The 27,942-nt window shown below is 42.9% G+C and overlaps 2 protein-coding genes across 2 annotated transcripts in view; both read right to left on the reverse strand.

The window, feature by feature from the left end:
- myo5aa (myosin VAa) overlaps nt 1-22,344 on the reverse strand; it is a 45,886-nt gene extending 23,542 nt beyond the window's left edge. The window contains exons 1-13 of the mRNA XM_034526306.1: nt 22,115-22,344; nt 10,850-10,960; nt 8,898-9,069; nt 8,230-8,374; nt 6,686-6,842; nt 4,944-5,087; nt 3,542-3,623; nt 2,586-2,693; nt 2,348-2,454; nt 1,845-2,110; nt 1,596-1,677; nt 1,351-1,491; nt 136-261 (exon numbers count right to left, since the gene is read on the reverse strand). Coding sequence (XP_034382197.1) covers nt 136-261; nt 1,351-1,491; nt 1,596-1,677; nt 1,845-2,110; nt 2,348-2,454; nt 2,586-2,693; nt 3,542-3,623; nt 4,944-5,087; nt 6,686-6,842; nt 8,230-8,374; nt 8,898-9,069; nt 10,850-10,960; nt 22,115-22,141 — 1,668 coding nt within the window. The 5' untranslated portion in view covers nt 22,142-22,344. The remainder of the gene's footprint in view (nt 1-135; nt 262-1,350; nt 1,492-1,595; nt 1,678-1,844; nt 2,111-2,347; nt 2,455-2,585; nt 2,694-3,541; nt 3,624-4,943; nt 5,088-6,685; nt 6,843-8,229; nt 8,375-8,897; nt 9,070-10,849; nt 10,961-22,114) is intronic.
- An 839-nt stretch (nt 22,345-23,183) lies between these two features.
- Nucleotides 23,184-27,523, reverse strand: LOC117728753 (cAMP-regulated phosphoprotein 19-A-like). The gene is made up of 3 exons (XM_034529579.1): nt 27,307-27,523; nt 26,287-26,409; nt 23,184-24,799 (listed from the first exon to the last, which is right to left on the reverse strand). Exons 1-3 carry the CDS (start codon nt 27,361-27,363, stop codon nt 24,629-24,631), a joined length of 351 nt encoding a protein of 116 aa, XP_034385470.1. The 5' UTR covers nt 27,364-27,523; the 3' UTR covers nt 23,184-24,628.
- Nucleotides 27,524-27,942: the final 419 nt, after the last annotated feature.

Here is a 27,942-nt window from a genome sequence, read left to right on the forward strand (position 1 = left end):
CCTAAGTGTTGTATGTGGAGCTACAAAGGCACCAGCCATTAGTTTTCCAGTCAATTTTTAATGTCAAATAAAAATAACTAATGAATCTAACTCCTCTTATAGTATACTAAACACTCTGCAAACAGTCCAGCCCACCTTGTCAGCAAAATGTTGAATAATGAAAGCGCGGTTGGACATGCGAGGCTTCTCGAAGAGGGAGCAGGTCTTTAGGTGGGTGTTGTAGAGTTTCTGAGCCCAAGAATCATCCGAACCTTTAGGCATCTGGTAGAGAAAGGGAGAAGACACAGTGGAAACTATCAGGAAGAAAATATGTATGTAACCATCTGCTTATAAATACACTGAAAGACAAAGAACTGGAAGATATTGGATTGCATTATATCTTACAAGGTTTTCTTTCAAAGTGCATGAGGACAACATCTTTTCTCATATTTCTTTGCCAAGAAGTCAAACCAAATGTCAATTTTGTGTTTGCGTTACTCTGCAATTATGTTAGCAATGTGGACCACCTCAAATGTCAACAGCTTGTAAAATGACCTTGCAGCAGTTCAGAGCCACAGAGAGATTAGTCAGCATTGTTAGTTGACTGTAGAGGTACAGATATGAGCACTGCCTTCAATCTACACGGGCTGCAACTCAGATAACTCTTATGTTTCATATACATTCAAGCAAAGCTCCGCACAACAATACTAGAGGTTGTGTGGAGCGTCCCCAACTAAAATAAAAACATGCATCCATTCAGTGTCATTGTGCACGCTAGAAAGTAGTCATTGTTTTTATGCTGGGTTTCTGCAGGTGAACTCTGATGTGAGCCATTAGGCGTAGGTGTTGGGACACTCGGGTCAAGTGTGTGGTGAGAGGCACCGACAGGTCGACTGTAAAAACAAATACATGTAAAGCAGAATGTGGGTGTGAACTCGTGGAGAAGTTCAATGCTTCTGCTCAATATGCAGCAGAGACTTACTGAACTTTTTGCATATGGAAACGTTTGTAACAGTATTCATAAGACATCAAGTCTCATGAAAGTGTACATCGTAAGCGTTGGTGCCAATGCAGATACTTTTAAAAGAGATTAAAGATTAGAAGATTTATGGTCAGTCTATTTAGTGTTTTACTTGTCAAACAAAAGCCGGATAAAATGCATTCTTTTGGACAGCACTGTTAAAAAGATCATTATACGTCAAATAAAAATAATTATTAAAAAAATATGACAAAGCAACAAAAATCCTTGTAAGCCAGAAACTATTCTCTCTGCATCAGTCATGAGTGTCTTTCAATACCAGAGAAAAAATAATATATATATATATATATAAATCAATTTAAATATGTAGTGGACTGAATTAAAAAACGTACCTTGCACTCCTCGTCCAACAGGTCCAGGATGCCCATCTTGGCCTCTATGAGGTTGATGCAGGGCTGATTGTCGTAGAAGTCAATCAGAGTCCAGGGGATCTGCTCCCTCATGTACTCCTCCTGCTCCAGCTTGAACACATGCTGCGCAAACACACACCCAAGTTGGGATTACGCTGTATCCTTGCATCAAGCAATTTAAAAAGAGTCACATCTGTAAATATATTGTGAAAACGTGTGCTGCCCACCATGTTGAACTGTTGCTGGAGTTTCTCATTGGCGTAGTTGATACAGAACTGCTCAAAGCTGTTGATCTCAAATGTCTCAAACCTTGGGAGGAAGAACAGAGGAGTCAAGCTGCTCGTACACCGCTAGGAAAGTCAGTTTACTGTATTTAGCCAAGCTGTCAAAACACATGCACACACACACACAAGTGCTATTCAAACCTCAGATGTAGCTAAGTCGCCCCACACAGACAGGCGAATGCACAGACGTACCCGTAGATGTCGAGGACCCCGATGAAGGAGTGCTGTGTGATATTGGTGATGAGGGCTTTGTTCACGTGCGCCACAATCCAGTTGAAGAGCTTGGCGTAGATATGTTTCGACAGCGCATCGCGGGCGTTGGTGGCCTGCAGGCGGGGCAGGGTCTTGATGTACGTCTCTGTGGCCGTCTTCAGCTTCCTGTGGCACAGCCACTGAGACATGTCCTGGTAGCTCACGCCCACCAGCTCGCAGAACGCCGTCAGGTGGCGATTGTTGGGCTACAGGGAAAAGAGGAGATCTTAATCAATACCAGGAAATCACTAACACGATGTCAGCTAGAGTGGATTTCCTCAATTGGAATCACGCATGTATTCCTAGGCTCCAACAGGCCCAACATATGTATTTTTAGATTACCGTCTAATACAGACTATCACAAAACTACAAATATCAAGCTATCTGTTTCAGTCTCAATGGCAATCTGAACTACAGCATTAATAATATAATATTATCCTCACGGGAATGACGCTGCTGTCTGAGTCTCTGTCCTTTATCTCCACGTTTCCCAGATGAAGAATAGCAGCCAAAACCTGGAACAACCCCATCTGGTTGGACTCATTAATACCTGGAAGGGAACAAAGAGTGTTTCTTCTAAGTATACAATACTTTAACCCAGTGAACCGTGTGAGTTCTCTTCAGATATATTAGACTACAGGGTTACACTGTGTACATTTTACAGACATATTTGAACGTTACCGAGCAATGTGAAGGCTTTGCGAGTGGTGGACAGCTCCATGGTGTCATCCACACCGACGATAACCGGGCTGCGGCCCTGCCTGGTGTACAAGAAGTCGTTTGCGCTGCCTGAGTGGAGAAACAGAGAGAGGGAATACATTCAGAAAACGTGCAGTATGTGCAGTTTTTTTTTTACTTCGTGCAATGTGTGCTATCCCAGGATCCTCCTTTTCCACAGAGGATTGGAAACCAACATGTACCGGATTTAATAGATGGAAGTTTATTAATGAAAACATTATGTTTCTGATTAGCTAGGAGGAGCTGTTAAAAATGATACATTGTGACATCAGTGCATCATCTAGAAACCTTTTTTTACCCTCTGTATAAAAATCATGTAAGCGCAACTTTCCCACAATCTGTTTCTCGATGCACAATTTACACTGAATCAAGGCATGGCCTGTTTCCTGGCAACACGGGGCACGGACACGACCGTGACAACCAACCCATTTATTGAGCCAGGAAGTCAGTAGGAGAGGAAAAGACGACAGCAGCTGTGTGTGTGTGTGTGTGTGTGTGTGTATGTGTGTGTGTGTGTGTGTGTGACGCTGTAAGTGACAGTGCCAGTGCCAGCAGTGTGTGTGTGAGCGTGTGTGTGTGTGTGTGTGTGTGTGTGTGTCTCATGATTTGGATGAGCAGGTGCAGGTCCACAGTGGGAGACCTCTGAGTCCCTGTTTAACCACGGAGTCGATGTGTTTGATACGTCTAAACTGATATTATAATAATCTGATATCCGTCAGAGCTCTTCAGACATCTAACTGTGGACGATCAAGTTAATTTATTTCTCTTTTTGCCTTGCGGCTCCAGCTGTTTCTTCCGAATTCAAGCTCCTGTTTAAGTCATTGCTTATGGTGTGAATGTTTCTTGTAAACTGTGCAGCTCTGTGTGTGAGGATGCATGCACACGTGTATGACACTTACTCAGCGTCAGCATTTTGTACTCAGGCAGATGGGATGATGCACAAAGCTGATAGAAGATGTGGTAATTCCTTTCCTCGTCGGCCTGAAACAAAGCATGAAGATCATATAATGTAAGGGAAATGCTGCATGCACACCTTTATGGCATTTTTATTAAAATACATCACATGAATGTCATTGATCTACAAATCAAACACAAGGTGTGGCCCACCTGTGCATGCATTTCCAAACCTGTGAGGAGATAATACCTGATAGACCATACGGTAAATGTGCATACACAATTAACAACATAAACAACTGCATCCAACTTGAGTTACAAATTAATTTCTAATGAAAATGAATAACTACAAATTATGTCTGCTGTAAACTGTTAGCCATGTCCTACAATGGTGCTTTCTGCTACTAGAATTCACACACAGACACACACACACACACACCAGAGTCATTCATGTGCGAAATGTGAGGACAGTGATCACATTTTCTGCCAACATCCTCATTTCCCAGCAGTGTGTGTGTGTGTGTGTGTGTGTGTGTGTGTGTGAAATATGTTTCCTTATCCAGACACTGCCCTACTGGCTCCATCGGTCAGCAAACACACCCGCTGAATATCCAATAAAGTTACTGTATACAAGAGAAAAGGAAAGTAAACCCCATCTAGATAGAACATGTATGACGCAACAAAAGCTAAAGGTTATAATTTTTCTGCTGCTTGCTAACATGTGAACAGATATGGAATGTCTTTGATGAGAAAGAGAGAGAGAGAGAGAGAGAGAGAGAGAGAGCTGTCACCCGGTGAGAGAGATAGACTTTGTTTCCTCCTACTTTGTTTCCTCCTCTTTGGTTTTGCTGCATTCTTCTTCTGCTCTAAAGGACACCAGGGCCAGTTAATGTTGGTAAAGTCCAACATGTTAAATGCTTTGACCAGGGTTTAATCATAGAGTCAAGGAACACAGGGAAAGGGAGGGGTGTGTGACGTGCAACAAAAGGTCCCCGGCTTTAATCAGGGATTTGCGTTGACATGATAAGTGTCTTAATTACCAGGCCAGGGGTTATGCAAGTGTCTTTCCCCACATGTCCCCTGCTTATTGTCCCGCCAATAGAGTTCGATACTTCAACATATGACCCGGGACACACTATTTGTTACTTGTGCGTGCATGCATGAATGTGTGCGTATGACATATGCAGCAACACGAGTCATGTGTGAGCCACTGGAAGCCAAATAACTACTTAGTTATGGTCCCAGTGTGCGTGTTTAGGTGCGTGTGCGGCGTCATTTACAATTGCAAATATGGTAAACCGTCGACCTTTTGAATGTAATGTTTAAATTTAAAAAGGTAACACCATAATACAAATACAATCAATTTTAATATACATAAACATCTGGTGTGCGCGTTCATGTGCTCACCTGAAAGACCACCCGCGACTTCTCCAGCAGATATGTCCTCATGTTGGCGCCGATGATACGGTAGCGCGTGTCGAAGCCGATCTCGATGTATTTCCCGAAGCGACTGCTGTTGTCATTTCGGGTGGTCTTTGCATTTCCAATGGCCTGAGAGACGGAAAAAGTTCGAAGTGCAAAAAACACATGCAACTTATTATGGGGATAGTGTTTAAATTTAGATTGGTGCAGATATAAAAACATTTTGGGGTTTATATATGCAATAACCCAGGATAACACAACAGCAGATTGAATGGCAATGTTCCCTATGGTTACTGGTATTGGTACTCGGAGGCAACAAAGTACATACCATCACAGTGACAATGTATTTGGGGCCTTTAAAATGACGTTAACACCAGCAGCTGGTTAACTTAGCTTAGCACAAATGCTGGAATCAGGGGGAAACCGCTAGCCTGGCTCTCAAAGATCTACTACATACCCGATCCTAAAAATTAGTGCGCCAGAACTGTGGCTTACAACCTGAAATAAGATTACGATTATTTGTGATCGGTCTCAACATCAGCGGTTAAATGGACTTCTGTCCGTCCAAAGCCAAGAGCTGGATATGCTGAACTACTACACATACAAAAATAAAAAAATAGATTAAAGTCAGCCGCCTTAGTATATTTAACAGGATTGATCAATGACCCTACGAGGAATTGTCGGGAGAGGGGTGGGGCTGCAACACTCACACACACTCCAGCTATTCAAGCAGCCGGCTCAAAGGGAGTTAAATTGTGTGTGTGGGTCAAACACACAGTCTTTCACTACAGACAAGGAGTCTTTCAGCAGGTATTTAAATCTCTGCCTGCGTCAGCCAGACACATATAAACACAACGCACAAACGCTCTTACGCACACACAGGTTTGGTAATATCGGAAAGGCTGACGCAACCATCTACTCTCGTCCCGGCCTAGAGGCTAAAGTGACACCTCTGCGACGCAAGAAAGCTTCCTATTCATTCTGTCAGCTTGTCTCCGATTGGCTCGAGGTGAAAGTTGTGGCGAGGGGAGGACGAGAGCGATGTTAGTAGAGCGTTTTTTTAGAGGACCGACAGGGTGGGGGAGGTCAGGAGGCAGAGGAGGGGGAGGAAGGGAGGCAGCATATGGGCACAGGGGAGCTCTCCAACCCCTCCTGTCCTCATGACTCTAGAGGATGCAATACAAAAACACACACAGTTAAGGATAAGACTTGCGTTATCACAGTGGAAAGCACCTCGAGGCCAGAAACAAACGATGTGGTGGAGAAACCGAAGGGAAGGAAGGAAGTAAATGCCGGTGGAGAAGAGCAAGATAAGGGAGAAGGGCAAATGTAACGAGACTTGGCCCATAACATCCATAAATCAATTACGCCTGTGAATTTACTGAGTAATTGGGCCAAAGAAACAAGCGTCTACACACAAACTGCCGGGAAAAATGACGCAGAGCTTTTTCCCAGTCCTTCACACCCACAACCCAGTTCATGTTCAGGTTGTACAAAGTTGAATCAGGTAAGGAGAGTGAGCGGAGAAACCTATCAGTAGGTCTATATGGTGAATGTACAACCAATGAGTTATTTCAGAAGAAAAAGATGCTCACTGAAGGATTACAATGTGTTCATTTTAAACTTTAAGAAATGTTCTGGGTTTCTTTGAGTCTCCGCCTCTTTTAAAATTAAAGTGGAAATGATCCAGGGTTTCATTCAACAGACAGACAGCCTCCTGTCCTCACCTCCATGATGGGGTTGGAAGCCAAGACTTTCTGCTCTACGTTGGCCTCGCTGGTGGAGCCGCTGACGGTAGCAAAGTATCTCATGGCGTATTTGGCTGATACCGTCTTTCCTGCTCCGGACTCCCCACTCACAATGATCGACTGGTTCCTCTCGTCCCTGACAGATCGAACAATAAATAAATAAAAAAACAACATAAGGAAGCTGTATATATGATGCGTCATGGGTGGTTTTTGGAGTTACTTTAGTCATTGACGGCCAAAGGTTAAGGGTGATGGTTGTGATGTGTTAGGATCATGGAAGCTTCAACAATTAAGAGTGTGACACAAACAATGCCCGAGTTAGGACTTGTATGATGAAAACGTGTCAGATAATATCATCAACAAACACTTTCAATGCCTGCAGCTAGAGCAGGTGTTAACACACCGTATCGCTCCCCTGTTCCCTGTGCATGCTTTAATGTATCAGCAAGCTGCCCTTCGAATTCTCCAAAGAACTTAACTGAAATCCTGAGGCAGCACCGCCTCATCCTACTGAGACACTTCTCTTTGAAATAAAGTCCCAGCTGCTGGTAGGCAGGCTGGCTCTGTTGTAATATTCTTCTTTTTTTGCATTTGGCATTTTTCCATCTATTGCATCCCTATCCCTTGGAGAAGTTAGGCTATATGCTTGAATGTCTTCTCTCAGGCCTTAATTTTGTTGGTCTTCGTCCTTGGGAAGGCTTCCTCATCTTTCTAGAGTTCTAGACTGTGCCGCTGCTGTTGTGGGCACGTGAAGCCTATCTGGAGACAGTATTTCAAATTGAGCTGCTGTTTCACAACAACTTCAACTGGAACTGTGTGTGAAACTGTATGCAGTGCACTCCCTAAAACATATCACTGATTTACGGACTCCTTTTGGGCCTGTGCGTCTCCTTAGATCGGTGGAGGAGGCTGTGCTCATAATCCCAGGATTCATGAAGCTCAGGATTCAGACAAAAGGTGACCTCGGCTTTTCAGTAAAAGACTTTGGAACAATATGTCCACTGAGAATTGACAGGCTGCATCTGTAACAGTTTAGATTATGAATGTAATTCATTTTGCAGCCCTACACTGAATGTAAAACCCTCACACATGGAGTAAAGCAACTGTGTTGCTAAAGTGCTCCATCACAGCTACTGCTGACTACTGCCAGCCTCAACTAAAACGGCCCTGAATTAGTGAAGGAAGGAAGGAGGGAGATCGGAGTGCTGATTAAACTTGGTATACAATGCAGTTAGTATACATGTGTAAGTCACTGCAGTAACAGTTCATGGCATAAACTCCCAGAGGGCAGCCTCAGAGACCTACTGGTTGGCTCACGCAGAGGGAAGATGTATTAAAAGAGCAAGTGAGCGAGAGTGAGAGCAAGAGAGAGAGAGAGAAGGTGAGACGTGAGACCCCCATGAGCCTATTTCTGGCTCAGCTTTGACCTACAAACCCAGAAGAGAGAGGGAGGGCCGAGCAACAAGGACACTATAACCAAGGCTTCTCAGGTAACACACACACACATGCACACACACACAAACCTGGCCATCTGTTTGTAAGCCTCCTCTGCCACAGCGAAGATGTGTGGGTCCATGTCTCCCATGTTCTGACCGCTGTACGCATTGATGATGTCTGAGCCGTAGATGGGCAGCGGCTCATACGGGTTGATGGCCACCAGAACGATTCCTACGACACAGAGGGAGAGCATGAACTCACCTGCAGCTGAACTGGAGCGCATCAAACAGGTGGCAAACGGAGATGCGTCTCTCCAAACGGAGAGGGTAAGAATTGCATCACATACGGTATCTACTGCGTATTGATCATAGTCAACATTGATAGTGTTGATTCCCACACTGGTCTCAATAAGCTAAATCCAGAGAGGGATCTTGCAGGACTCCAGAAAGTTGATTTCATTATATGTGCATCACATGTTCCTAATGTTGTATTTTTAGCAAAAACAAAACAAAAAAATATAGTGCACATGGTGACTAAAAGAACAAGGTGCCTATCTGACTGAAGAAACGGTCTGCTCTTGAATGAAGACCTGCTGCATACAATACTTTACTATACAATAGTACTGTATATAATATGATGTGATGACATTCTCATCCGTTCACTGTTGTGGAAAATATTGTTTGATCACACAGTTGTGTAGCAGACATGTGACTTAACATTCCTCAAAGTTGAAAGTATAACGTTATTCACCTACCACAGTAAGTGTAGATGAGCTTGGAGTCGATGAAGCGGACTTTGAGGTTGTGCAGCACGGCCGGCTCGTGGAGGTAGCTGAGTGCTGTGAGGTCATTCTCGCCCACCAGGATGTCGGGGTTTCGCAGGTAAGGCAGGTTCTTTGTTTTGGGGTCCAGTTTGTGCTCAATGTTCTGAAGATGAGAAGGAAAGCAGCGCAAGACAGGAGAGTTATAAACAGATTACGTAATGAGCAAAGCACATTGCAACACTGAGATCGCAGGTCGACTGATAGTGGATTTATTTAAAGGCCAATGTAAAAGCGACTATTAGAGACTGTGTGAAGTGGATAACTGTTGAAATGAACATCCAAGTCAAAGTAATAATACCTGAATGAATACATTAATTTGGAACTGAACATAACAAAATCTAGGAGAGCATTTATATTTTTTGAAAGAGAGAAAAGTGAAAGTGAAAGGTTTCTCACAGCGACATCAGTCAGAGTTTATGAAATGCCTAATTCCTTCAGCTAATATTGCATACACTGTTTTTAATGCAGAATTGTTTGTCATTAAGAACATCCCGAAGTGTGATGGACGGATCATATTGTTGGAATACGTTCTGTGGATTACTTCTGTTGCTTTTTACGAACCATTATTATTGGTGCACGTGCCCGGGGTAAGGAGGATCCTACAGTGTTATGTGGCAGCATTATTTGGAAGAGATAAACCCAAATTGGTCTCTGTGTGGCAGCTGCACAGCCATAGGCTCCTATTGGAGCCCACTCCAATAACAATAGTTGTAAAAACTCAGTGTAAGGGCCAAGATTAAAATATGTTAAGAGTTGATTTTATGATTTTTTCCAACACTTGAAAGCAAATAAAGATTCCAGTACTTTCAGTGGCTGTGGTATAAATCCTGATTATGCCAAAAGGGGAGTGAGAAACATGTCTTTTTGTATTGCTCAAAGGCCAATATCAGCCAGTATTTCATGCATATATTCTCAAATATGTCATGAGACAGGCTATGATTTGGCACGGCTCTGTAGCAAAACCCCAAACCGCCAGTCGCTCAAAGCTGCATTGTATTAATCTTGTTTTCCGTTTGGTTCCGCTCTCCCTGTGTGGAAACATTTGATATCTTTATATCCATGTTAAATGGGTCTCTTTTTGATGCTGTTTTTTTTTTTTTATGAAAGGTTGATTCTGTTACAGGGAGTTCTAAAAGCAAACAACATCGAGAATGAATTACATAATCGGATTGCTTGACTGGCTAATTGAGTGGTTATTTTCATTCTCTTCAACAGCAGCTACACCCATAGAGCACAACTCCATCAGGGCTGCACAATCATATAAATGTGTTCTTTTTATCAACTCAAATAATGGATGCCGTATTTCATAGAAAACTCTAACAACGTGAATACCTTATTTCACTATTCTGCCGTTTTTTTTTTGAGAACTTGAGGTTTGTGGAAAACCGTTGCTGCAGTGGGCCTCCTGAGAAATGTTATGTGATATTTAGCTACACAGATACACCTTGACTACTTAATAAAAATCCCTTAGCGCCACGACCAAAAGTCGAGTTTTTGAGACGTTGACCAGCCGAAACCTGAAACACACAGTTGATGGTGCTAGCTACCTTTACATTTTATCAAAGTAACTAAATAATAAGGAGCAATATGGCAAATGGTCTCGCCAATAGCATGCTTTCATTAACAGGAGCAATATGAGCTAACAGCTGTTTGTATTATTAAATGCACAGCTACACATTTTAAATGCTCCTTGGGGCATCTTTGCAAGCAGGTCTCATTAGTGGAAAATGCTAATTCTAAAACCAATAACCACTAATGACGCGCAGCACTTTGAAGTGTCTTTGAGGCAGAGAGGACGAGAGAGACACGAGATGAAACAAAGAGAGCCGAGAGGAGAGGGAGAGACGGGTTCCTCCCCGCCCTGCGCCTCCATTCATCCTCACCGTTCCATCCTCCAGCATGAGCTGCAGGGAGGTGTCGCCATTTTTGTAGTCCTTGGTCAGCTCGGCGGACTTCCACACCTCCTCTGCGTCGGGGATCCACACCCGAGCACACTGAAAGATGGGGTAAAAAGAAAAAGACAAGTTAGATAAAGACGGGTCATCACATTCGAGGAAAGACAGTTAGGCGAAGAGCCACAGCTGCTTACTTTGCCTTCTTTCAATTTTGGTTCAGTGACAGCGTTATATCTTTTGAAACTTATGTGACACAATCGGAGGTGTCTATGTTTGATAAGCCTCCTTCACCTGGTTTTTGAAGTAAATATTACAATTATTTTGGAGATAATATCGTCTGATGGGAAATGTGTACACACACACACACTTCACTATAAAACAGTTTCAGGTCTTCCAGGCTTGTGACTGGAGGCAATCAGCTGATCACAGACATGTGGAAAAATGGTGATGAACACTGGCAGTCACATGGCTGAGGAATCCATCTCACAAACGTAAGTGCGCACACACACACACACACGTTAACAACTCAGACAAACGAGGCCCGCGCGTGTGTGAATGTGTGTCTGTGCAGGCGCTGCTCGAGTGAAGTCATAAGTCAGTGATCAAAACGACACAGAGGTTGTTTTTGCTATGCTATTTGATATTGCATAAGGGAGAAAGATGAGGAAATTAAATTAGGAGGTTCAACATAACAGATTGTGGTGGGATTTGCATTCCAGTAGCAAGCGTAATATTGACATTGGTGAGTTTTGTGTTGTTTCAATGAGCATGGGTAAATTAAGCAATGGCGTAAGTGTGAAAATATAAATATGAAACGATTACAAAGATAAAATATAGTCCTCATATTTTTGTCTTTGTTAAAGCACTACTCAGGACACAGTAGAGAGATTATCAAATAATCACAATGGGATTTAGACTAAAACCTTTATCTCAACAGGATTTTCACCTTGCTAAGACTCATTTATTTCAAATTCTAGTGAATTATGGACACACACACACACATATCTGAATGACTCTTTCTATACTCTCTGGAAGTTCAACATCGATGTCATGGCTTATTTAGGCTTCGTTACATAAACTGCCGATGGCATTTTAACAGACGCAAGAGAGAAAGACGTGGGTCTGCTGCTTCACTCATCATGATCACACAAAGCTTCTCCCTCCAACTCTCCCCTGTCTGTCTCTCCAGGTTAATACGAGTGTTGGGGTGAAATAGCAGCTAAAGTCTGTCCGAGAACAAAGAAGCTCTATAAACAAATCTTTAGTCTTTTTTTTGTTTTTCATGCTGAGCTTCACCACCACTAAAACTCCCAGGTTGTCCCAATTGTGTTCTTCCTTTCTCTAATCCTTTCTCTAATCCTCATAACATATTTGATACAACCACCCTTAAACTATTATTAAGATATCCTAATATTCCTTCTTGTTATAGAGACATCTTCCAGGCCTGATATGCTAATGTCTAATTTGCCAATAAACAGCCTGTGCAATTAAAAAGTAATACCAACTGTCTCTTTAACAAGGATACAACTTTGGCACAATCAGCTCATTGGATAGTTTATTCCCCATCTGGAAAAATATTCTGTATAACGTTGGCACATCACTGCCAAAACTGACGTATTTATCAAAGCTGGTGTAACTTTTAGTTGTAAGGAGCCAATTGTAGTCATATAATCATCAAATGGTGTTATCAACATATCAACAAACGCACGCTGACTCTTCTTGAAGCAAGAAATGAAAGTATGAATTAGGGCAACTTTAAAGACAACTAACAACATTATAATACTTTTCAGGAAACCCATTTTGTTGCTCTTATATTTAGCGGCTGTTTGTTTAGCCACTACAAACCTCTGCTGTGATGCCAAACGTTGTTCAAACCAGCAGATCTGTATTTCAAATGGTATTGGGGTTCCCAAAGTTTCTAAAGATGTGAAATATGTCAGTTTAAACTGGAGGAAAATATCCCTTAAAGCTACTTAAAGGGGAAACAAAACGGGGAAACTGCCCGTCTCGATCGCTCTTCTTATTCCACCTTTTTGGTCCCCACAGGAGACAATCTAAGCTGCCTGCCTCCTAGCAACGGAGAATGAGAGAGAGAGACAAAGAGAGGCAGAGAGACATAGAGAGACAGCGTTGAGGAGAGGAGGAGGAGACAAGCTAAAAATAGAAACAGCTAGTTTTGAACAGCATCACACCTCACAGAGACACCACTGCACTGCTGAGCACACTTCCTCATGCCAGTAGGTGTCAAGCATGTTTATCCTGAATTAGGTATGTCTCTCTGTGTGTGTGTGTGTGTGTGTCCGAGTATGGGAATGAGAAGACAGACTATTAATTCAATTCAATTCAGTTTATTTTGTATAGCCCAAAATCACAAATTTGCCTCAGAGGGCTTTACAATCTGTACACATACGACATCCCTGTCCCAGGACCTCACATCGAATCATGAAAAACTCCCAAGAAATAGAAAAAAGCCTTTCACATGGAAAAAACCTTCAGGAGAGCAACAGAGGTGGATCCCTCTCCTCGGATGGACAGAAGCAATAGATGTCATGTGTACAGAATGAATGCAGCTGCAGTGGCTAAGAATCATATTTATAGACCAACAAATTCCCCAGGGTTCAGAAAACCGAGGAGAGATGAAGGATACACATACACACGCACGCACGCACACACATAGACACACACTTACATGTTTCAAGGACATTATCCTTCACAATGAAACACAAGCTGGAGAAGACAAGCGTCTGAAAGCTGGAGGGAAACATTGTGATGAGTCAGAGTGCAGCCTCTCTGTCTGCCTTGCGGAGGGATGGATGGAGGGATGGATGATGGTCAGGCTTGTGAGTTAGGGGAAGCAGACGAAGAGGAGAGAGGGAGAGGAAAGAGGATCAAAGACGTCAGAGCATCTGTGATGTCAGAAATCAGATGACTGAAGTGTCTCTGCATTGCGCCGCATGCACGAGCATACACACCGTGAACTGCTAAATGGGTAATCGACTGTTCTTTTTCTTTACGTGCTTCTGGGTGTGGTCACACTGAGGCCAGGGTCACGAGCTTCCAATGTGATAAACGGTTGCGTCTTTAAAATGGACAGACAGGGTTCAGAGCTCAAGCAAAGAGAGCAGTAAAAAAATTAAAAAGAAGACAATACCCGTTAAATCCAACAGATGATACTAACACTATGGAGAGGATGAATGCAAACAATGCAGCTCGCTCTCCTTCCATCTGCATCCAGTCAGGAACAGATGCTCTTGTTTGAAGTGAATGGCGCCATATTCAATGTATTCAGTGTGATCCCGCCCCGAGCATACGTTTTAATTGCTTTTTTCTTTCATTCCGGCCCTTAAAGATCCAGTCAAGGGAGGTCTGATTTAGTTGTTACACAAGATTTGGTATTGGACTTCCATATGGTTAAGGGATTCATAAGAGACAGATTAATGAAGAAGAGAGATATCTTGGACTTTTAGTCCTTAGTTTGGGATAAGGTATATGCTAATATGCTATTGATAGTAGAATATATGATTGTAGAATATTTTCTGTAAAAATGCAGAATAATAGAACAATTACTTGATATCACTCTAATTACAACCAATCATCAGATATTAGGGTTGTATTCAAGTCATAAGGGATTCCCACTGATAACTGGTTCTTTTTACCAATAAAATGAAATAAACATGCATCATTATGCTAGAAAGATTTACAGGAAATGACAGATGGCTCCTGAAATATATATATATATATATATATATATATACACACTGTAAACTACAGTAGATATCAAAGTAATTCACGAAATAGAAAAACTGACTTTCACTAAGATATAGAAATAATTCATACATTGCAAGATGAACAAAATGGATGCTATATTTGTTGCTATAGGGAACATGCTTGGTGTTCTCCTTTTGCCCTCGATCATCGTTACTGCTAAAACTGTCATTTACCTTTTTACTGTCTGCTTTGACAATCAATTATGAAGTCTACAATATATAATGTGTGTTATCTGGATATGTAGCATATGTCTCGATGCCTGGCAATTATGTTGTTGTTCTGTACTAAAGTTTACAAAACTGTAAGGAATATAATGCAAGAAAAAATATTTTCTTTTTAAAACATTTGATGCATTTTATTGAAGAACACTGACATGATCTAGTTGCAATGTACTGTAATTTCTGACAATATTATACCGTCTGACACATCAAGTATTTCATGACACAATGTATTTTTATTTCAAATAATTAACCATCTACACTTTCCTCACAGTGGTTGACAACCGGCTAGTTAGCAGCAGCTAACGGCTGCTCTTGGAGGTGCAGGCTGGGCTGATGCTAATCCTGATTTAACTGAGACAAAGGATCATGACCTGGTTAGGCTAATTTAACACCGGCTAATCTTACTCCAGTCAACTACACCGGGATGTCATTACATTCGCACATGACGAGAGGTTCCTCTGTGAGCAAAAGCTTCTACTTGCCTGGATTCTTGTCCTGACCCACAGGTATGAATTTGTTTACATTAATAAAGACATTAGATTAAGGCCGTTTCATCCAAATCGGTGTGCCACAATACAGAGCTTAAAGACGGTTGTAATCACTTAACATGAAGAAAGGTTTGAAGTTATCAACAGTAAATCTAAATCTAAACCTCCTTTTCCTCTTTCTCCTGCAACACCACTGCAAGGACGTGAGGTCACAGAGATCGAGGCGTCGGGAGAGTGTGTGTGTGCAGTGTATGTGCGTGTACTGTGTGTTTGTGTGTATGTGCAAGTACTACAAATCTGCACAAAGTCATCAGCAGATTAAAGAGGCTTCCCCTCGCTAATACTGAGCTCTCAGTTTTCACTCTTGGGTTGAAGTCCCTCTGTCCTGCTATGACTCCTCTGAAGCCTCCCACGGGGGGTTTCTCCTGCTCACACTTACATTGCCAGGGCCTCAATGAACACCTATAAGACCACTCACTTGGAAATTATTTCCAATTTGAACCCGTTACATGTGCTTTCTGCAACATTATTAAAGTGGCATCCTTTGGATCCATCTACACTCCTCTGCTCCGTCGTGGAATAACCTCGTTCTTTTAACTTGAAAGACGACTGAGATGAATTGAGCGGCGGGTAGCGACAAAAAAATGACTAAAGTAGAAATAGATTAAAACGTGAAAACATTGTAGAACACGGTCGGGCAGAGGCAACTTCCTAGACAGCTGCAGAGGTATGCGAAAAACATATTCTCAGTAAAGCCGTGAATGGAGTCTCAGACTGCAGAGGCCTCGTCACATGATGCCGCTCATGTGAGAATCTGCTGTTTTTCCGCTCAGCTGGGCAGACGCAGCATGAAGCCGAGATACAGAGACCTCAGTGCTGGTGGAGTTTCTAATGAAACTGTGAAATTGAGCTCGCTAACTAGGGAACAACTAGCATGCTGATTGCCAAAGATCAGGATATCTTACTAAGATGTGACGATGCCCAGTGTCTATTCTCATTAGTTTAGTCGGTGCTGAAGAGTGTAGTTCTCTTCATATCTTATATCAGTGCAGGAGAATAACACAGCTGAGCTTATTGTTTAATATTTAAACCGAAATGTGTCTGAATAGTCCCTCAATTAGGAAGCGATACACAGAGAACACAGTGAGGACTAAGCCACGCTAACCAGCGCTTCAGAGAGAATAGTGCTGCTTCGTACAACACGCTACAGCAAACAGGTAACCGGAGAGGAAATCATTTATATTGCCTGTAGATCTATAGGACACAAACGCGCTCCTTCATTATCATTCAGTAGGAGAACACATTGCTTCTCCATCTAGTCAAGTCGGTTGCGACCCCGGCTGGAAGCCCAGATATGCAGATATGCAATCGTCAAAAGTTAGGACGAACTACAACAAAGATTATGCTGTTATTCAGAAACGCGGCTCAGGCTAAAGTCAGAGTTGCTGCTACTCTGGTGGAGTTATTACCGTCCTGCCAATTTCATTGACACCATTGTGTCGTTTCCTGCCGAACAAGGGTTTGTCAGGAGCTCCGTGTTATACATTAAAGAGGCAATAGAGCGGATTCAAGCCCAGAACGTAGAGATCACTTATCAGAGAACCACATGCTAAAGAGAGAGCGGCGCTTCTCCTTCAACAGATCGGAGACTTTAATCTGACTTAAAGTCCATCTCCTTTCACAGTTTTACAAGATTTGGTTTGGCTATCAACCTACTAAATGATCAGAGGCAGGGGATGAAAATTGAAAGCTCAAAAGAAGCAAAGACTTACTTCAATAAACATATACTCCAGTTCCCGGTTCATCTTGTCTCCTTATCAAAGTCTCTAGCACATGCTGCGAGTCTGCTTGTTTTCTGGATGCCTCCAGCCACACGAGACCAGACGCTAGCTGATCCAGCACTGAGCTCCAGAGCTCACTAGAGGATGAAACCTTCCCAGTGTGTCTGCCGACACAAGCGCCGTTCACCGACCCCTGCACCGTGACAGATGATTGGCCATCCCTGTCGTCTGTCACAAAAACCCGGTTTCTTTTCTCGATCACATGAGTTGGGAGGCAGACAGACCAGCTGGTCGGAGCCAGAAAAACATCGACGTGGCTCCAAACAACAACTGTCTGACAGTAAACCTCTGACTTGTTCCAATGGGCTGGTTTGAAAGCGTCCTCTTGTTTTACAGGAGCATCATTTATTAACGTCTCATCATTAATCCAAACTGAAGTTTCCAAACCTAATATTTGTCCGTGTTGTCTGACAGTGATACAAAGTCTTTGTCACTAAAATCCTTATAGGAAATAATTGCCGCACCGTCACATGACAACAGTCATAATCAATGTTTCAGCTATAAACATGCATCCCTTCTCGGTGCATCGGCCCTTGGTGTGCTCGGCCCTGTTGGACAGGGCGGCGATGACTACGTGCCGGAGCATATGCAACATGATGGCGCAATTACTTTAACCAGTTTATCGCAGTAATCGAATGCACACGCTCTCAAATAGAGCTGTGGAGAAAGAGAAGAGGACAAAAAACAAAACACTGACACTGATAATGTAAAATGTGGCCACCTGATGCAGTTGACACGTGCTGCACACAAATGATGACGGTCCCGTTCCACGACCCAACTGCTATGCTATAATATGAAATGCATTATTAAAACAAGTGTTCGTCATCCGTCATCCCGAGAGACGCGTGAATGGTTGTTGAGCTATTTCTGTCTGGACCAAAGCGGAGAACCGACCGTCCAAACATCTGACACTGCAAACCCATGCAGTCCTGCTGCCAACGTGGCTAACCAATAGGAACAGGGATACATCAACAGGTGATGTGCATTAAATATATACTAAAGCACAGGAGCCCACTGATACCCTTTGGGTTGAAACTATAAAGCATGCTGTGATGTAACAGCAGGTGTTTTCCCTTTTCATCAGCTGCTCATGACAACACATCGCTCCCTCACATCACTGAGTGGCGTGTGTGTGGCCATATGTGCAACATGCTACAAAACTGTTTCTGGACCCACAGGAATCAGTCCTGATTAACCCTGAAGTCTCCCACTGCTGCGCCACAGGCAGCTCTTTGAGGTTAGGCCGCCGTCAGCGTGACTACAACAGAGCACCAACTATGGGATGCACTTTCTTGTGATTCTGAGTCATTCATTTTGATGCAGCATTTCAAGTGTGGAACAGCTTCCTGACAATTTAGCCTTTTGCCAGCTTGACAAATGAATGAAGACATTCATACCAGTGTGTGTGTGTGTGTGAGAGAGAGAATTGACGAGACACAAACTAGTTAATCAAAGAGGTATGTAGAGTGATGTGAACCTGAGAGCACCACATTCTATACAAATACCGTATGAATGATTCCTGCTTTATGGATAACTGGAGGTGATATTGTAGGTTTCCCTGACCAGACACCCAAAGATGTTAATGTAATGAAGGTCATTCTCATGTAATACAACATCATCATCATTGAAAAGTGCCTGTATTGTAACACAGCCATGCTCATGGGCAAGAAATCCTTATAGTATTAATGCATCGTGGCTCAAGCCCTCCTCTCCCCAGAGTCTTCTCAAGTAGTCGAGGAACAAAACATGGCATTCAAAAAGGTGCTAATGGCAAGTGGTAGTATTTCCATTGCCTCTAAATGGCTCTCAAAATGTGGGCGGCTGAGCCAGGCGGCTCGCAGCTAACGGTGCTAACAGTGCAAACTCCAGTAAAAAGTGCTCGATTACCTGAGGGCGGGCGCCACGACATCACCGCCGTATGAGCACTGTGCAGAGCGTCGGCAGTGAGAAAACCATTGGGGCAAGCTCACGTGCATTAACGTGCACTAAAAGGATGCACGGCCCGGCTGCGTAAACGAAGCAAGGCGAAGCTTGGATAACAACACGCAGAGGGAGGGCGACCATGTTCTCTGATCGGGTCGATATTACTGCACTTTATCTTTACATAGCAAACAGTGGTTTGCTGTTCTATTAAATGCTCTTAATATTTAATTTAGCACCTTTAAATAACTGATCCAAATGGCTCAGTTTTCCTGAAGTACACTACTTGTTCTTGTGTCCCATTGTCCTGATCCTTCTTACTGTGCCTAACCAGAGGGCAACAATAACAATAACCGTGAACATGGTGAGCATTGCTCATTACTTATACTGTGGGCAACAACAACAACCACAGCTGAGCTAAACCGACCGATACAGGCCAACCAAGGCTTTTCTGAACCGCAACCAGTGGCAACAAATCTTTATACGACTTTTATATATCTTTTACACAGTAAGCTTATTGTCGAGAAAGGAGATATGCAGAGGAAAGAGTTTTATTCTCAGTTTAGGTTCATGAAGCTGAGTCTAGTAATTCTAAAAAATAAAGTATATGCACTTGTTGGTACTGCAAAACACTCAAATGCAGTATGTATTTCTGAAACTGCAAGTTGTGCGGGGAACAGCCTTTCCATCTCTGAGTCATCTAATGGAGCATTGCTTCACTTCTATTTCCATGAGGATATCCAGCCTCCCCTGCATCTCTGCTTTTAGTTACTCAGCACTGTTTTATTCATATTCACCACCTCTTACTAGTTTTCATCCAGATTTGTTTCACTTACTTTATTTGGCTCACGCGGCTGGAACAGGCCGAATAAATCTCTCTTCTTTTTTTTTTTTTTTTTAAACCGCTGACTTTTTATTGCCAATATATGTATTCATGTGTATATTTATCCTTCTCCTCCAACCCACAAAAGCCGGCCTCCCCTTCCGACTCCCCTCTCTTCATACCGCCTGTAGGGTCAGACGGGAGCCACATGTATGTATATCGGAGCAGAATCTGATGCCCTTGCGTGTATTTGTAGGTGCGTGTTTGCGCATGTTTAACCAAGCAGCTCACACCCACTCAGTAAGCTTCTATAAGGCTGATTCATACGCACAAAGGCCAGAGTGTTTTCCACCCCTGTGTTGGAAGAGTACATCACACAGAGGGGTCTGACATCAGAGACGGGCTTCTGAAACAGACTTGACCATTCAAAGCAGAATCTAACTATGTGTTTCCCAGCCACACTGACACGTACATCCAAAGTTTCCCCCACTCCTTTGCCATTAAAAGCATTGAACACCCAACACGATTATTATGGAATAAGACCAGACAGTGATGGCTGGCTACGAGCCAAATGCCACAGGCAGAGGGAACTAGTCGAGGAGCTTCAGACAAAATCTACTTATGTTTTTACCTGGGTGCTATTTCACCAGACTCAACAAATATTAATATCATTTTTGCTGAAAGAAAGTGAAAGGATATTTATCTTAGACTTATAGTCTAATCTAATCTGTGTTCTTCTTTCATTTAAAGCCAACACCACCAGTTTTAGAAGAAAATAGCATTTTTTCCATGCCAAACACTTGTTTGCTGGGAGGACATGCTGCGCCAACAACTATCTTGAGTATTTAATTACTTGTTTGAAAAAAAAACAAAAAAAAACATAATTTATAAATCAAGTAAGAAAATTTTTGCTTTGCTTTGAAACGGATGATTTTGTCGAATACTTTCGGCAGTGAAAACAACAACAACATGATGTCTTTTTGTTGGCCTCTCTCCTTGAATGATCAGATATCAGAATCATGAGCAGCACCTCAAAGAGCCAACAGGGACTCAAACAATGTCAGCGGGGAGTCAGTCCGCTGACCGAGGGTTCAAATCTGTGCCACCGGGTTCAAGTGGTCAACCACTTGGCTGAGCTTGTCTCACGCACTCAAACACAACATGAGAGATTTCCATAGCAATCGCCATCACACACACACACACACACACACACACACACAGTCACGTTTCCTCACCACCACCTTATTCAAGCTGAACACACCAGCTGTCAAAGTAGGGGGATGGGGTGACTCATCTCCTTCTCCCTCACGCACTTTCTTATGCGGGTTTCACGTTTGCAGTCGCAGGGATGCAGCAGCAGCTCTGATGACCTTGTGAGCATCTGAGGCTCCAGTGAGGCTTCGGGGCCTCCACTGGTCCAGACATCCGGGATGCTAAAAGGATGCTAAACTGTCCGGATGTGGCGCTGCTCATCAACGCAGCATCTCGGCGGTACCCAACCAGCAGGACTCAGAGGCTCACGCCCAAGAGCACCGGGTCATAAACAGGAGAGACACGCGCGCCGCCATCGATAAACAAAACAGAAGAAAAAAAACACGAGGTTGCTCTAGAAACAAATGTTATGGTTTCAAACCGTGGAGCCAGAGCCTCCATGATGGCTGGCACCGCCTTTGTATCGCCCCAGCCCCCCCCCCAGCCTCCAGTGGGGGAAGATGTACAATAAATAATATTTTTTTTAAAGCCTTGTAGAACAAGATATCTTGTGTAGGTGACCGAAACAAGGTGACACATGACAGACGTATTAATAAAGTTGATGTCGTAATATGGGGACAAAACGACTCTCTTCTGGCCAGCTACACCCAGTTCATCGTCAGACTGACATCTATATTTAAACAGCTCGAGCACATCTCACTGCGTGTCAGACCAGCGGGTGTTTTCCCCCTGTGGTCTCGACATCCTTTTCATTCATTTGAAAAGCACCACCAAGCCTGCTATTTAAAACAACATTTTAAAAAAACACTTCTTTTTCGTAGCGAAAATAAAAGCGAACTGTCAGCGTGTTTCTGGGGAGAACATCCTGGAGACGTGAAGGCACTTCGCATGACGCCAAACCCGCGACTATGATGTGTATCTACTCGACATGCTAAGCATGCGGATATAAAGCGTTGCATATCAATATACACTTGTTTTACCTTCGTGTACAGCTCCGACGCTGCCATGGCGGTGATTCACGCGCTATGTCCTTTCTCCAATCTGGGCTAAAAGTCCGCCAGGTCCCCGCGCTGCACGCGACTCGGTGTGTGTTTTCATGTAGCGGTGGAAGAAATCCTTTGTTGTTTCTGTTGCTGCTGCAGGGACTCAGGGGGAAGATGTGTCTCTTATCGCCATGATAACCTGGAAAGCTTGGCGCTGCTGAGGTTTCAGTGTCTCACTTTGCATTCTGGGTACAATGGATGAAATGATTCAGCCAAACAGAGAGCGCTGTTGTCGCGTGAGGAACTGCGCCCCCCGCTGGCGACGAGTTGAAAATACATCAACAACAAAACGGTATTGCATATGTAAACAACAATGTTAACTAATTGCATCTCCAATGTTAAGTGAAGGCCTTCAGCTGTGGGCCCTCAATCAATACATTTCTTATTATTTCAAGGATATTATTTCAAGATGAAGATAATATTATCCAACAAATACAAATGTTTTTGTCATTTTTTTGCAATTGTATGTAATGTGTACATGATGGGATACTTTACTGGGATTTGTGAACTTAATTTATAATGGGTCAAATGCAGGATAACCTTGCAACTAGAGTGTCCTTGCAAAAGGAAGCTTATTATACTCAGTTTCTGACATTTTATTTTCTTGGTGCAAGCCATTTCATTATAAAAGGGAAAGCATCAAATCCAGATGTAAAAGTTCTCCATTCTTGAGGCTTGACTGTGATGCTTAATTGCCTCCGACTGGAGTTCGCATTACTTTTTGCAACCTTTTGTTGACGTCTACAATACTGATGGCCAAAAAAAACTATTTAACATAACAATATAACATCATCTTTGAAGAACTGGAATGGGAAGTTTCATCCTGAAGTACGTTTTCAAAACATGTGGAAAAGACAAGGACAAAGAAAAACATGAAGTGAATTGTGTTAAGCCCAATAATATCAATAATAAAAACTGTTTGTGCTCCAGTGTCAGCATTGATGAGACCGTCAGATACATCCTAAAACATTAAAACGTTAACATGGCACACACGACACAGCAATTAAACATTTGTGCAAAACTATTTTATTTACAAAACAAAATGGCACAAAGTGACAGCAGCCATATACATGCAGAAGCTCAGACGGATGTTGTGCTAGCTTCAATTTACCGCATCAGATAAACTTCATCCAGTCAGTAAGGACCTCGGAAAAGCATTATACATGGCCATCTACACTTTAAAGATGAAACGACTTCAACTCATGGGTATAAAAGGGTTTCCCCAAGTCTGAACATGATTAATAACACTATTTGCTGTCAAGAGCTGCTCCCAGTACATGTGTCTTCTCACACAGCATGCAGGATGCATGACTGGTAGGGACAGAAATGTAGCTTTAAGGTCCCATTTATTCTACCTCATAATTCTAGCATGTTACATTTCCATTCATGACAACTTGTAACCAGATATGTTGACCAAAGAACAGTGTCATCGTCTGACCTGAAATGAATGGCACCCCATAAATACAGTGCACGCATTCAACATGTCCTTCTCTTTCACTCTTCAAAGTTTCAAAATGTCTTGAAAGCATCATCCACATACCACCCAAGGCTCATACGCTGCACCTGACATTGAGCATCTTTGTCAATCTCTGTGTTCAGTGCACCTTGATGAACTGAAAATGGAGCACAGTGAGGTTCACCTTTGGGAGCCCTGCATTACACATGCAGTTCCATATCACATTCTGACCTTTGCTGTGTGGTTCTTTAGTACAGTACATGATTCATAATCAAAGTGTTAACAAAACTGAGCTTTGCCTCTGATAAGGGCATACAGTGAATGATACAAACCTGATGTAAAACATTCTAATAGACTGACATCGGCCCCTGCCAAACAAAGGAATATGTGTGTATATATATATATATATATATATATATATATATATATATATATATATATATATACACACACACACACACACACTTCCAAACTGAAGGATCCTGATGACCATACTAAAGCCCTCTAACCATTCAAGGCGCCGCTTCTGCTGCTCGCCCCCTCTCTTCAGCCGGCAACACCGTGGTATCAGTCGTCCAGAAGCGTCACAATCCACTCATCACACTTGAATGTCCCGTCTTTCAGTGCATCTCATATTGCAGTAAAGAGAAAATTAAAAAGAAACATGGGAAAGTTAGAAGACAGAGACAGAAGGGGAGCAGTCAGTTTGTAGAAGCAGCCAGGGAAGAGGACAAAGATAGGAGGGAGTGGGGGCCGGGCCAGATGGGTGGGGGTGGGGGACAAAACTAAACAGGATTTGAAGGAATCAGCTCGCCAGTTTGCTGGGTGTTAGGTGTGGGCTCTGGTAGGGTGGTGTCCAGGCTGGTGGGGAGGGGGCAGAGGCAGGGGGACGGGTACTGTGAGGGATGGGAGAGGTAATGTTACAGTTCTGAGACTTGAGTAGAAAGGTTAAAGGGCAAGGAGTTGCTGCAGGGGCTGTCGAGGCTGTGTGTGCATCAGCCTGCCAGTTTACTAGCCACCAGAGAAGGTTTCCGCTGGGGCAGGTCCTGGAGGGTGGGGATGTGGTCCCCAGTGATCTCGGTCTTCTCTGGCGCAGCTGTCGGCAACTGCTTGTTCTTTATCTTGGCTTTAGCCATGTTGTAGTCGCCAGAGTCAAAGTACTTTTGCTGTAGAGGGACATATGATTCACACATGAATTACACTGCAAGGAGAAGATAATTGTGTCTTAAACATACAATAGGTTTGCTTAATTTGCAAGAATAATATCAGTACTTATCTTAATTCCATTTTAAAGACTTGCTTGCTTATTTTAAAGAGTACATTGTGGAGTTTTTGACAGCTGATAGCGCTACGGTGAAGCGTTCTAATGAGTGGGTCCTTGTTTTGTTGCCAGCCGCATTGTTTCCATCTTGTGAGTATGTGTGCGTTTCAGTGAAAAGATTTTAGTGACCCCGATTACAGTTGAGTTTGAAGATGGGCGGGGTCTGATCAAGTGGGAAAGGGGGCCATTGGCTCCCCAATTCGACACAGAGCCAAGTGAGATCCAGTCCCAAGATGGTCTCTACTTTGTATCACGCACGAGGACGCACACATGTTCCCACTGGCTCCAGGTCATTCTGCTGATCGACAGTTTGTGAGGTTACCTTGCCAACAAACGTAGAAATGTGCAAACAAAGGCAGTGAAGAAGAGGACTGGTAGTCATTAAACATGAATGAGAGCACTTCGGCATTGCCGATGTATTACAAGGGAAATGCACTCGACATGTTCATTACACCTCAATGATGCACACAATGTAATCTGTTCTGCAAAATACTGAATGTAAACTTGTGTTTGTTTACTAGAAAACTCCACAGACATGTTTGAGCTACAGTATTTAAGCTTGTTTGGCAGGCAAGATAAATATAGTTATGGTTGTAAGTAGTCATTAATTTCTTTATTGGATCTTGTTCAATTGTTTTTTTTCATTATTCATTAAATAAAAGTTTTACAATTCATGATTGTATACGATTATGCTGTAATATGAGAAAAGCAAGCTGCTCTTTGTTTACTTGAAATAACCAAATGTTTAGTTTGGAAAGTGAGTTTTACCTAAATGACTTGTTTTCCCTTTTGTATTGTAAATGATCAAATCAATTAATCAACTCATAATTTAAGCATTCTTCATTTTCTAAAAATCTTTATTTTGTTGAATTTCAATTAGTTTAATTACAGATCATTACATTGTTTACTTAGTCTTTCAAAATGTCATAAAATAAATGTTTGAAAAGAGCAAATGTGTTTCACAAGTAAATGTATTGCTAGAATCTAATAGGATAGACTTGAAGTCGCCAGTTTTCATTTGCCAGGAAGAATTGGAAAGATATTGTTGGAATCATGATTATTTAGTTTGTTTTATTTTATCTTTGAATGAAACGCAAGGTAAATTTATACGTGCAGTTCTGACATTGAACACATGATGGAGCATTAATGCAGAAGTCCATATAGTATGTTGTCAACCTTGAGGTATTATTTATTTGTCAAACACTTTAGGTGCCATATAAACTGGCAACTGACAGTAAGTGCAATGTTGCCAACAAGAAATGAAAGAGTGTTTAGAGACTGTACCTAAGTGGACTCTCAATGTCTTGCAGAAAAACACAAGATATAACTCACCCCCTTCTGGAGGCGTTTGCGAAGCAGGTCAGAGCCCCCGGGTTTGTTTCCTAAATTTGGGTATTTGGACTTCAGTTTAGCCTCTTCTGACTTCTCAGGATTGACCACCTTGTCCGGAACCTCCTGAAAAACCAGCAGAATCATTAAACATTAAAAATGTAGGAACATGTAGAAGGAAAATGGTTTGCTCCAAACCCAAATGCAGCACACACAAGAGACTACATTCACCACGGGGCCCAAGGGGCTCCCTCTGAAACGTCTGTCAGCTAATGGCAGCATAATATGGCTCTATCTATGTCAAACCTTTGACTAATAAAGTAAACATTTACTAAAACATAACCTTTTCTGCATAAAAAACTATGAAACCCTATGGTAAACTGCCTAATTGTGACAGTACAGTTGTAACGTTACTATATTGACCTAGTTATCATTAGGAAGTTCAATTCCCTGTGTTTTATTGAGGAAATAAAAGGAAATATTGTCTCGTGTTTCTTGGACAAGTCACCTGTAGAGCGATTACCTGTACCCGGTTGAGCGGCTCGGACCGTCGCTCTGGGCAACAATATAACCGTGACTGTTTATTCGAGCTGGGACGATAAGCGAGGCGGCACGTTATCACGTGATTGTAACTAGTTAGGCATCGAGCCAGGTTCAGCTAACTAGCGTTAAACCAACTAACACGAGCAGCGGAGCTGACCGTTGACGTCTGTGTGAATGTCATGAGAGTTAGCTTGGCTGCTAACGTTAGCTAGCGGCACCTCTGACGTTCACACAAACCAGCCGAAACATTCGTTGCATTATAGCCACCGCGACCCGCAGGCCACGCAACTGGTAGCATTACACGTCCGTGTGGTCGTGTTGGTTTGACAAAAACAATTAATATTCCACCCCCTCGGTACGTTAGCCGGCTCCGGTTGACATGTCAACAATAACGAGCGCGGGGTGACGAAGCTAAGCTATGAACGTGTAACGGTCGCGGTGGTAAAGTCAGCGCTCCTGACTAAGCCGCTGCACAGTTACCCGTTGGTCCGCTGACGTCTCCCCGGCCGTCTGTGTTTCCTCGTTATCCCCCGACATTTCTGTGTGTTCGTGATCCCAGAGGAAGCTCTCACGTCAGTCGACTCGAGACTAGTTGAACAAGTGGTCTACAAATCCTCCGCGGTGACTTTCCGAGTCGTGCCGACTTGCCGAGCGCGCACTCCACTACCGCACAGAAAATAACTCGCTAGCTACGTCACATGCGGAGACACCACGCGCGGCCGCATTCGGGCACTCCCGGCCCACAGCGCCGGGATGGGATTTGCATTGCGTAACATATCGGTCAGCTGTTCGACCCATGTGCTGCAACACAAATCCAGATTTCGTGGGAAATAATCCTCAAATTTGGATCATGGTGAATGTTGCGCTGATGAACACAGTGTGGTGCGTTTTATCTGTCCCCATGCCGATAGGATTTCTTCACGCAGTGTGTTTTAGAGACTGAAATATGCGGTTGTTGTGCACACATTGTGCTAGATTACAGGGGAATTTACGCAACACGACATACACATGTGAAACAAACACGTTCGGGTCAACAGCAGACCCAGTCTGACTTTGTCAACATGCAAAAAATATATATATGATGGATACATATTCTTTGAGACTGTGCATGTGCAT

This window comes from Cyclopterus lumpus, chromosome 3, assembly GCF_009769545.1.
Source record: "Cyclopterus lumpus isolate fCycLum1 chromosome 3, fCycLum1.pri, whole genome shotgun sequence".
In the NCBI taxonomy this organism is placed as follows: domain Eukaryota; kingdom Metazoa; phylum Chordata; class Actinopteri; order Perciformes; family Cyclopteridae; genus Cyclopterus; species Cyclopterus lumpus.